Source organism: Astatotilapia calliptera, chromosome 23 (assembly GCF_900246225.1).
Source record: "Astatotilapia calliptera chromosome 23, fAstCal1.2, whole genome shotgun sequence".
Lineage (NCBI taxonomy): Eukaryota > Metazoa > Chordata > Actinopteri > Cichliformes > Cichlidae > Astatotilapia > Astatotilapia calliptera.
This window is the reverse complement of record NC_039323.1, coordinates 31336952-31348991: the sequence shown is the minus strand read 5'-3', so window position 1 is coordinate 31348991 and position 12040 is coordinate 31336952. Positions and strand designations below refer to the sequence as shown.

General features: G+C 39.5%; 1 protein-coding gene across 1 annotated transcript; it reads right to left on the bottom strand.

The window, feature by feature from the left end:
• Positions 1-4191: 4191 nt before the first annotated feature.
• Positions 4192-7755, bottom strand: hpxb (hemopexin b). The gene is made up of 10 exons (XM_026159741.1): positions 7605-7755; positions 7061-7086; positions 6794-6886; positions 6556-6713; positions 6302-6455; positions 5929-6141; positions 5752-5844; positions 4983-5113; positions 4721-4868; positions 4192-4649 (listed from the first exon to the last, which is right to left on the bottom strand). Exons 1-10 carry the CDS (start codon positions 7667-7669, stop codon positions 4423-4425), a joined length of 1308 nt encoding a protein of 435 aa, XP_026015526.1. The 5' UTR covers positions 7670-7755; the 3' UTR covers positions 4192-4422.
• Between the last annotated feature and the right edge of the window lie 4285 nt (positions 7756-12040).

The following is a 12040-nucleotide window of genomic DNA, read 5'->3' as shown; positions in this document are numbered from 1 at the left end:
AGTTATGAAGACATTGAAATATTTAGAGAGAAGCAAAAATCAGAAGGGTTTCGTATAAAGAGGGATATATTAACATATTTAGTTTATTTGTGGAAATAACAAACACAATTAGACTTGGAATGGACGAGAAATGAAACTAAAGTGATATTTTTCTGTCCTGAAAATGGTTGAAGAGATGTTGGCTCTAGCTTTTACCAGTGGATGTACCTTGAATCAAAGACTTTCTGATGGGAAATGATGAAGATTATATGATGGACTTATCATCTACACAAGCAGGAGCACACACAGAATAACCCCTGCGACTACTCCCACTGTAAAATGATTGTCTTTGAAGAGAAGGGCCTTTTGTCTGAACCTTTTGTTGAAGAACATGTTGATGTAAATGTTGATTTACCTCAGATGTTTACAGAACTGTTACTCAATAAATATTTTGTACCATACCTATATTTGTTGCTTGTTTTGGAATATTTTGGGGTCCGGAGCAATGTTGCCAATTGATTTCAATGGAAAGTAGTTAAAACTTAGCCTAACCTGGTTCTGCTAGAGGTTTCTTCCTGGTAAAAAGTGCTTGGCCATTGGGGTTGTATGATTGTTGGGATTTTTTTCTAATATTTTAGGGTCTTTACTTTACAAAGCCGTGAGGTGACTGCTGTGAATTGGTGCTATATGAATAAAATTGAATTGAACTGAGAGTGCTAATTAGCATATTCATGGTTTTGTTGCATCAGTCTTTTATTCTGCCTCTCAGCCAATGTGGGGTTTTTATCAGTTTCTTCTTTACTTGTGCAGATGTACACTATGCACAGCCACTTCTAGTTATTTCCAAGCTCCAAGGGAACACTTAAAGATTCTTTAATTAAATTTTTGGTGATACATTGAATCTAACCCTCAGTGATTCTACATAGTCCCCCATTTTCAATTGGACAAACAACGATCATTTTAAGTGCAAGGAGTATTTTGTTTTGTTTTTTTTTACTTTTTTTAAATTAAAATCTTGTGCAGTCAATGATTCTCTGGAACCTTTGGACTGATCACCGTATGTTGTGCTTGATACCTTGAGATGCTCTTTCAGACCTTTTACTGCATCTGCCATCACTGTTTGTGAGCCTTTTTTGCATCCAGCTGGGTCTTTTTTAACTGAAAAACATGCTCTTCATATTTGCACTTTTCCTTCCCATCAGTTTTGCAGACTTTGTTTGAATCTGAACAGACAGTGTGCCATGTAAGCTTTAGAATACATCATCAAAAGTACTAGTGATGTCCATGCTATAACATAACTATAACACTGCCTCCACACCCTGTTCTCACTCCCGAGGAGTAATATAATGACGATTTGTCAAGTCTCGCGTTCCTGAGGAACGCGAAAGGTGACCGTCCGCGTTCCTATGCTACAAGCCGGGTTATGGATGAAATACACGTTCCAGCCATGTATTCCAGCTCTAACCCTAACCTTATACCTAACCATAACCTCATCTCTAACCTTAACCAGCACTCTAATGACGTTAGATAGTGTTTTCCAAAGCGATTTAATCGAAACGAACGTACATGTGTAGATTCATTCCAAACGGTTCTCATGTTTCGTAATGTAGGGACGTGTTGGGTGGCCAGAAGCGTAATATGTTGATTATTTGTCACCTAGCGTAAAATGTTACGCTTTGGGAGTGAGAACGTGTTGGTGTCCATCAAGTTTGATAGATGACTTGGTTTGATAGATCAAACCATACGTGTAAGTAGAGCCAATAATTGGGATTGATAGACAAGTAGACTAACATTCTAAAGAATTGGAATACTGGGAACCAGTTCTCGATTCCCATCCCTACTTCTGTGGTATTTCAGGCCACAGAAGATGCCTTCACTTTGACAGATTTAAGTGATTTCTTAATTCAACAGGTGTAATAGTGATGAGTCCTGGGTGTGGCTAGTGGAACTGAAGTCAGCTTTAAAAAAATGTAGTTAATTCATGGGGGCAGTTACAATAAATTAAATCATCATTTAAAAACTGCATTTTGGATTTACTCGGGTTTTCTTTGACTAATAATAAAATGTATGTTATGACCCAAAACATGACAGTGTGACAATTATGCAAAATCCTAAGAAACCAGGAAGGGGGCAAATACTTTTCCACATCACTGTAAAATCAACTGTGGTGGTGTACAGATGCAAAATTACAAAAGTTGTGTTGTTATCCAAAAATGTGTAAACCTAATTGTGTTCTAGCAGCCTGTAGGCAAAATGTGAGATAGAAAAAAAGCAGTCTATTAGTTTGTATATGTATGATATTGTATGATATCGATTGCTGAGGCTGAGGAGCTTCATTTGGAGTCAAAGCTACTGTAAACTACAAAGAAGAGCTGTTGATATAGCAGATATCAAATAGTTACAACGTACTGAGCTTTTGTTATTAGCGTTCCATGCTATGCTAGCTCTCCCTCTATCAAACAAGGCATAGCTCCTGACATGTGGTGAAACAAACAACATACAACTTAATGGAAAGGATAGACCCACTGACACAAGTATAGCCAAGATAGTGTATTCCTAGTCTAAATCGAATTGAGTCATTTTCTTTTAATTACATCTATTATCACAAATCAAGTAACTCAGTTGAAGTGTAAAAATATGTAACAGGTATGAACTGTGCTCTCTGCCAAGTGGCAAAATAGTTCACTCGACCTGCAATCCCTCTAAATACAGGAAATGGAAAATATATATGTTTATTTGCATTTGTCTTTTGAAAGTCATAACTCACCATGACACCATGAATAAATAAATATTAGAAAAACAAAAACTCCTGCTTCAGCTCAGCAAGCTCCTTCAGTTAAATGCGCAGTGCTAGAAAGCGGAACAAAAACCGGTCTAAAAGAAGCTAACAGAAGCATTGACAATCAATAAATTCATAAACAGATGTTTATTATTTAATCACAGTAACAAGTACACTGGATCGCATGCGCGAATATGCACTTACATATTCGTGTGTGTGTGTGTGTGTGTGTGTGTGTGTGTGTGTGTGTCCCAGTGGCCTCACCCATTAAACTGTGCTGAGGCCAGCACTTCTTTTATGCTGGCTGAAAGTCCCAGGGATTTTGGCTGAACAAAAACCTCTCCGGGGAGAGAAAAGGCCTTGAATGCCTGCTAATGCTATTCCGACCTCTGGACTCTTGCAGGCTGGTGCGTACGTGTCTGCATGGTCCAGTATGGCTAGAGACAGTAATTTAAATATTTTGCAATAAAGAGAGAGAACTGGATTTATAACTCTGTTATATATATCTACATATACATATTGATAATAAAAGGATGATGGAAATGCAATACCTGACTTTGATGTTGACATATTAAAAATTAACTTTGTTTTCATTTTTTAATTTCAAAAATAATTGTAAAACCTACAACACGTTCAAGAAGCTAATAAAAGGTATGATCTAGTAAAAGTTTTATTTTTCATATGACATATTCAAAAGTTAAGGTGAAAAAGAGATTGTCTGAGGAAAATTATTTTAAAATCAACACAATGGATAAAAGCTCCATCACGTGCATTACTGTGCTGCCCTTGTGTATTTGTGCAATCAATAGGCTATTTAAGAGGGAGGGGTTAAGCCAAAAGTTCATTTTTTAATTCCTAGTTTTCACACTAAAGGAGCACTTAAGCTAACCGAAATGTTATCTGGGCCGACCGAAGAGCCCCTTGGAAGGCAGATGCACTTACAAAAGAGGCATTTAGAGCACTCAAGTGCCCCCTTGGATGTGACATCAGAGGATGTGTCTCATTTGGGCACAGAAGCAATGACTGAAAACAATCTGCATGAGCTGTTTGTTTGACCTGATGCCTTTTAGTCAAGTAATAGTCCTGAAAAGGATTTTTCATATACCTGAATACTCCGTATTGATTGTATAAAGCTGACAGAAAAGAAATATATATAAGTTTTAAAGTACCAGTATCATTTCTGAAAGCTATAAGAAAAGAAAAAACTTTTGGTCAGCAAGAGGACCTGTAATATCAGTGCAACAACAAGAAGAAGTCACACTTTGTTCATTAAAGAAGCAAATCACTGGGACAGAGCCATGCATGGGAATATGCATGCCTTTGTACAGCAGGTCCTCTTGTGGCCAAACTCTGACATTACTTCATTTTAACTGAACTTGGTTGATTTCAGTTCCAAGCTTGCAGATTCAAAATATAGATGCTTTAATAATAAAGATTTCACCATGAAAAATGCTTTATTCACCAAGCAAGTCAAACTTCATTGCAAGATATGATCATTTTTCCAAAAACTGACTTGAATGACCCTGATTAAGGCCAACGAAACGCGTTGGTCACCTAATAAAGCTGTTCCCTATTACTTTAGCTTTCGCTGGAGTCTTTACGTCCAAAAACTGACTTGCCAGTAAATTATTATTAAGGTTTCTTCCTCATTTTTCTTTTTCTGATTAATCCTCACACCCTATCATTCCTGACGTGATGTTTCGAGGAACAGGAGCGATCCTGCTTGTAGCCAATATCATGGGACTTTCATAGAGGTAATACTGTGAACCCTTGAACACTTTAATGCCATCTGGACCACAGAGACCAGCATCAATGTCAGGCAAGGGCAAAGGTATTTCTCGGTTGATGACCCTGGGCGTGGCAGTGAGGTCAACGTCACGAATCATGTGTCCTTTTGGAGAAAGCAAATGTAAATACCAATTTTCTCCACAAAAACTAAGACATAAGCACTCAGTAACTTACCTTGGAGTATATGAACTGTGTGTTCATTGGGACAGAGGAAAGCGGCATCCACGGTTCCTTCAATGCCTAATTCCTCCCTGAGGGATTTAGGGTAGCCTTCAATCAGGACGTAGTGGGCATCAGTTTTATAGATGTAAACCTGATCATCCTGTAAGTGTTTTGTTAGAATAAGTGGATTTTAGTTTTAACTTCAACACAGAAATTGTGTGTGTGTGTGTGTGTGGGGGGGGGGTGGGGGGGGGGGGGGTTATATGGTGTCTACCTTAATCAGGTACATTTTGTTGGTGTAGGAGAAAACGGCATCCACCCCGTTTGTCACTTCTTTCCATCCCCTGGTTATTGGAAAGGCGTGAAGGCCGTTACGCCTGTTGTCCACACGCATGTAGTTAAGCCCTGAGAAATTGAACTTGTTCTTTATCATGGCAGAAAACTTAAAGACATTTTTTTACAGGATCACATTTGGATGAAGCACTCCTAAATCTGTATGCTACATATAAAGTGTGGATCAACATGCTATTAGCTCAGCTGTTTCCTTGTAAACTTTCCGGGTTAGCCTGACTCTCACTAAAGTTCAAAAATACACCTGGCAAGTTGTAAAGTTACAAAAAAGAAAAGTGACAATTTGTTTGTTTGATCTGTGCAACAACTAAACTGCAAAAGAATCCTACTTTAGCAGTTACATAAGGCTATATGTTACTTAACCAAATAGCTAAATGCTATTTTAAGTGTGTTATTAATAAGCACCTTCTTAGTTTAGCTTGGTAACATCATTATTTAGTTGACTGTTAATGTTATTTTATTTGGTATTTAAACTCTTACAGTTTGATGTTTGATGGCAATAAAATAACTGAAATATCATTTTTTTTGCTTTAAATTTTATCCTAAATTAACTCAAAATACAAGGACTGTCCGAAGTTCCCTCAGCTAAAAGCCCATCTAGAAATAATTAAATTATAATCTATTTATTCAGTTATGGGAGATCACACACTAAGTGAGAGCTGACTGAGAATTTGAAACATATGTCACATTACCTGTAAATAAATAAATTCTGCCTCTGTCATCTGTAGTAATGGCATCTAGTTTGACTTCGCTGCATTTAGGAGCCTTGTGATCACCTCCGTGACCTGCGGGAAACACACAAGATTGTATGTATCTGACAAAAAAACCTCCAAAATGAATCTCTAAGATTCTCTTCTTAATGAACCCACCAAAGTTTTCGCACTTCATGAAGTAATTGCGGGCATCCTTTGGGTACGTGCCGCTAACTTCTCCTGATACTGGGTTGAACCTGGTGAAGTTGTGTCCATGGAAACAGTAGTAGTGTTCTGCCCAGCGGAAAGCAGAGGTGCAGAGAGGCAGGTGGGGCCATGTCTTGGTCTTCACTGTCTTTGTGACTATATCATAAACATACACATCTTGCCCTATGGAGGGAAATGACCACTTTGAGAAGGAGATCACAAGTCATCACAATGTTCTTTTTTATTTATTGTAGCCTCATTATATCACAGTACTCAACAAAATGCTGTCAAAGAATTCATTTCGACTTACTGAATAGTTTTGCAGCAGTAAATGCCAACATACCTTTGAAGAACAGAACAGAGTCGGTAATGCACTCTCCTTGAGGACACTCCACAGCAGCATCTAGATGTGTGGGGACTCCAGGAAAATCCTCCTGGATAGTTTTTGGATATCCGGTCTCCAGAGTGTGGTTGTAATAGCTGAACACGTGGTCATCCTGGAAATAGTACACAATAGTACACAGTAGTACACAATATCTGAGATCAGTAAAAGATGTCTTGACCCATATGATAGCTGAAAGCATATGAGGATCGTACCAGGAAGAGGAAGATGTGATCGTGGGCATCTTGTTTCGCTGGGTTGTGCATCCGAAAAGCAGCATCGACATGGCCGAGGTGGTGGTGTTCATCTAGCTCCTTGAAGAACATCGTTGAGGGTTTAGCTGGACCATAGAAACCATTCCACAGGTGGCCCTCTGAGGAGAAAACACCACAGACACAATATTTTAGAGGATGATTTAGTCCAACATTTTAAGAAAAAGAACATGTCCAATACCTTTGAAGAAGAAGGGGTTTTTTCCACTCTCATCAAGAGTGATAGCGTCAAACTCAATTCCTTCACACCGGTCTGGTAGAGCAGCATCTCCATCTTTATTCCCAAGATAAAAGTAACATACTTTTAACTGTTAATGTAACTTTAATATTCAAAATGCATGTCATTAGACACATACGAGTATTGCTCGGTATAGAATGCTGCTGTGATTGAGATCTAGCTGTTATGTAACTGACAAACAACGTACAGTTTATGTACATAAAATCCTACCTTCTGGTGCTGGCTCGTCTTGATGCCTGTAGATAATTTCAAAAAGTTATTATACTAGATGAAAAAAAGTGAGTCACTTACAAAACAACGCAATAATATGATGACTAAGCAGTCTTAAATTTGTTCAATTGATCCATCTGGTGACCTTTGTAATCTAACAAACAGGGTTCCAAATGGATAAAGCTGACTTTTTCACTAAATTGCCAACTGATAAGAAGAAGAAAAAATCCAGAAATTATTCTATTATTATGTCTAAATAGTTACAGACTGATGTTTTGAGAAAGGTTATCAATTTTAATATGTTCCATTATTCCTGAATTTACAGAGTTGAGAGAATTTATGAGTTGTTTCACATTTTGCCTTTTTAACCTCAATAAAGAATCAACACACAGAGAATTCGTACTGCAAGTGCTCGCAAATTATTTTAAAAGACATGGCGCATCATGCTGCCTTTAAAGCCAGGATAGTAGGAAAAATCCTGCCAACACGAATTGTCTATTTTGACTAAAACTTCAAAATATAAATGGAGCTCATTAACACTCACGCAGGTGCTGCATTAGTGAGGGAAAGTGCCAGACCCAGAAGCAGAGTTCTGGTGATCAGCTCCATGTTTCTCTTGCTGAAGTCCTCAGATCTGGAGTCTCACTCTGGACTGGTGCTGTAGCTGTAGCTTCACAGGAGCTGAAGCTGCACTTTTATTCTGTGCTGTGCATGTGTGGGTGGACAGGTTGGGAAATCCTGTGTTCCTGTGTGTGTGTTTGTATAGCCAGAGTGATGGAAGTTTTGTTGTTGCAAAATATGGCTGTAGCATAATTATTTATCACTTTTCACTCAACTTTGCTAATTTTTATTCTTTCTGCATGAGAACGTGTGCAGACCAAAATATATTTCTATATCTGCCTTGAGATGAGAGTAAAGGAGGAGAAGATTTACTTTCATTATGGAGCAGATTAAAGTGTAATCATTGATCTGTCTGGTTACCACTTCTAACTACATTTGATAACTGCACGTTGGTCAAAAAAGACTCCATTTGTGTTACAGTGTTTGTAAGAGATTTCTGGAAATACTGCAATTTTGGACAGTTTCTCAGTTATAGAAATACCCAAAAGCTATTGAACCACCCTTGAAAGTGTAGGGTTAAAAAAAATCTCCAGAAACAACAAAATAGCTGGAAATTAGATTTGAATGAAAGTTTAATAAAATTAACTAAGAAACTGACAGTACAAACGTTATTCAGACCTTCCCAAGCCAACTAAAGAGTTTGATACAGGAGAGATTACAATGAGTTTATTATATTTTGTCATGATTATTATTCATCATCTAAATGTTTTCCAATATGGGAATATACACAAAAAGTCTAAATATCACGCAGGAACACTCAATTATCAAGAGTTACAGATGTACCCGTTGCACTGTGCTCACATTTTCCAAGCATGCCATATTGCTTGCATCTTCTGGAATTGGAAATTAAAGGAAAATATTGAAAATTTATTCTATCAAAGTAGTAATTTTCTACACCACTCTAACTTATGACACTAAATCTTTAAACCTCTTCAAGCATGATCATGTCAAATATAACTGGTAAGAGGTACAAGATTTTAGAAGAATCTCAAAAAATGTCAGATTATAACTCTTCTAAGAGTTTAACCTACCTCAAATTATTAGACCAATTATTGTTAGTATATACTACCGGTCAAGAGTTTAAGAACACCCAAATTTTTCCAGTTATTTAATGCAATTCAAGTCAAATGAATAGATTGAGATGGTGAGAAGGTAAGTGGTGAACTACCAGAGGATAAAAAAGGGTAAAAATAATGTGCATTTCAGAACTATTCAAAAAGGCCTTTTTCAGGGAACACAAAACGGGTTAACAATTTAAAACTGTTCTGCAACAATAGAGCTTGATCAACCCTTGAAAGCTGGTGCGACTAATTCTTACAGGTGTTCCAACTTACGTCTGCATGAAAGCAGTATTGGAACACGTTGTGGTACCATACCCTCGTGAGCATCAGCTGAACAGTATTGCACGGCAGAAAGTAGTTTGTTGCTACAAAAATGAAAGAAAGAAAGAAAGAAAGAAAGAAAGAAAGAAAGAAAGAAAGAAAGAAAGAAAGAAAGAAAGAAAGAAAGAAAGAAAGAGGCAATTAACAATGGAAGAGAGACAGACCATCATAACACTTAAAAATGTAAGTCTTTCCTAAAGAGAAATTGCAAAGAAAGTTAAGGTGTCAGTGAGTACAGTTTCTTTCACCATCAAAAGGCAATGAAACTTGGGCAAACTCTGACAGGAAAAGGTCTGGTAGACCCAAAGCCACAACTGAATCAGAGGACAAGTTTCTGAGATTTCACAGTTCGTGTTACAGGCGGCTCACAGGACAACAGCTTCAAGCACAGCTCAATAGTGGTTGTTGTAAGCAAGTCTCAGTTTCAACTGTGAGAAGACTTCAAGCTGCAGGTTTGACAGGACAAGCTGCAGGAAGAAAGCCATCGCTAAGACGTCAGAATAAGACAAAGAGGCTTGCCTGGGCCATGAGACATCGCCACTGGACTACTGAAGACTGGAAAAAGGTATTATGCCTTCGAGTAGGTGAAAGGATGGCTCTACAATGCGTGGCATCAACTGTCAAACATGGAGGAGGAAGTGTGATGGCTTGAAGTTTGATTTGACTTGTACAGAGTGAGAGGCACCCTGAACCAAAACAGCTAACACAGCATTCTGCAGCGCCATGCAATACCCTCTGTTATCCTCCTAGTCGGTCAGGGTTTTATCCTACAGCAAGATAATTACCCAAAACACAGGTCCGAGCTATGCCAGAACTACCTCAGGAAAAAAAGAACAAGATGGTAAGCTTGAAAACATGGAGTGACCGGCACAGTCTCCAGACTTAAACCCATCGAGCCGGACAGAAGAGTGAAAGCAAAGCAACCTACAAGTGCTACATTTATGGGAACTTGTGCAACAGATATGGGAAGAACTTTCTGAAGAATATTTGATCTCTGTTGTAGAGTGAATGCCACGGGTGTGTGTTCAGCTGTTATATCTGCCAAATGTGGCTACATTGATCAGTCAGAAGTTTAAAATACATGCTTTCATTTCAGAGTGCAATGAGACATAAAACTGCATAGTTTTCAATAAAAAATTGGAAAAATTGGGGTGTTCTAAAACTTTTCACCCTTACTGTATCTCTATTTTGTTGCATCTCAGTCTTTACCATGCACCGCATTTATTTGTACTGGTAGATCTTGATGCAGTGATTCATGCTGTCTGACACTACCATGTGGCCATCAGGGAGAAGGGCTAGACCTCTTGGGCTACTTAGGTTGTCAGTCACCAGAGGCCAGCCAACTCCCTTGGATGGGTAGATAAGAACACGGTGGTGCTGTTTACCCCAATCTGTCACCAATACATCCCCATCACTGTCGATACAGAGGCCCCATGGACAGGTCAGGACTGGCCCCAGGCCAGAACACACTCCCAGTATTCGGATAGTGTTCCAGCCTGGCTCCAGGACTCGAATGCATGGGACACGCCCAGTTTCATTGCCTCTTTCTGATATTGCCATGAGCCCAGTGGTGAGACAAGCTGCAACCAAGTAGGGTCTGTGGTACCCTGTCACCACTGTGCGCTCTAACCTGGCCCCTGTTTTGGGATCCAGCTTTAAGCCAGTTAAAGTGCCGCGCTTGATATCAGCAACTAAAAACTCATCTTGACGGTTAACAGTGACCCCTCTTGGAGCATCTAACTCTTCCGTGGTAGAACCGATTGCAGTGCCTCCAAATGTTTGCAGCAGCCGTCCATGACGACTGAACACCAGCACAGCTCGTTCAGCAGCACAAGTCAGGGCTATGAGGCCCTTTGAATTCACAGCCACATCAAAGTAGTTGCAGATGCGGGATGACCTTTCAGGTCCTGAAGGAGACACCTGTTGTACAACATTCTTCTGGAGATCTGTGACTTGAATTCTGGCATTACCACAATCCACCACAAATAGCTGCCCTTTGACAGTTGCGTGGATACCACTTGGCAGGTTGAAGTCAGTACGGCCTGATCCTTGTTTTCCAAACTGTTTGACTAGATAAGCCGAGTCTAGGGCAGTTGAACCACCAGCTCTTTCCCCCAGCCCCTTCAGACCAGACACAGCTCCCTCTTCCATATCCTGCTGTGTTTCACTGGCTCTGTGGAATTTGTCACCTTCAATGGTTGACATTGACAGAGATCTGCTCACACGATTTGAACTCAAACCCTGTGTAACTTGAGTCGTGGCTGTGGACTGCTGTTCATCACGGCTTGTGTTCCCTTCAAATTCTGGGGAGTTTCCTTGGCCTTGCTCAAAAGTTGAGGTTTCAGAGACAAGACACATTCTGTTGACCTTTCTGATTCCACTGCTCTCAGTCTTGTCATCACTAATTAAAGGACGGAGTTTACCATAGAGGTCAGCTGTGGATACTGATCGACAGTGCTCTTGCCTAAGCGATCCATTTACTGGAGTATTCACAGTATAGGTGTAGCAGAAATCCTCACTGTTGGCTGGGGATGGTGGGCTTCCATTGTCCAATGAAGATTTCTGTGAAAGGCTTTGTTGGGAAAGAGAAAGATGCCTTGTAGAAACATCTACAAGACTGTGCCTGGAGAGTGAACATTTGTGCCTAGTCTTTGGAGATGTTGCTGTATCAGTTTCTTCAGGGGGACAGGATGGCTCCTTACATGACACCAAGACAAGAGACTTTTGCTTTCTTTTACCTTTCACTGTATTGCGTCTCTTTGGTCCCTTTGGTCTGCTGTCAGAGTCATCACCTTCAGATTCTCCTTGACTGGAGACAGGTTGGACAGCAAGGAAAAGGTCTTGCCCTTGTGTGTCTGAAAACATGGATTCCATTTCATCTTGGGAAGACTCGGATACACCACGGCGTCTTGATATGGGAGAGTTCGGTGATTTTAAGTCTTCCTCATTCTCTGTAGAACTTGACAGACGTAGTTTC

Bases quoted from the DNA above. Each gene is read 5' to 3' on its own strand.
- hpxb (XM_026159741.1), bottom strand. From the start codon at position 7,669: ATGGAGCTGATCACCAGAACTCTGCTTCTGGGTCTGGCACTTTCCCTC. The intron at 6,142-6,301 runs GTATGTTGGCAT...TTCCCTCCATAG, and splicing joins CTCTGTTCTGTTCTTCAAAG to GGCAAGATGTGTATGTTTAT. The intron at 5,114-5,751 runs GTAATGTGACAT...TCAATTTCTCAG, and splicing joins CAGAATTTATTTATTTACAG to GGCTTAACTACATGCGTGTG.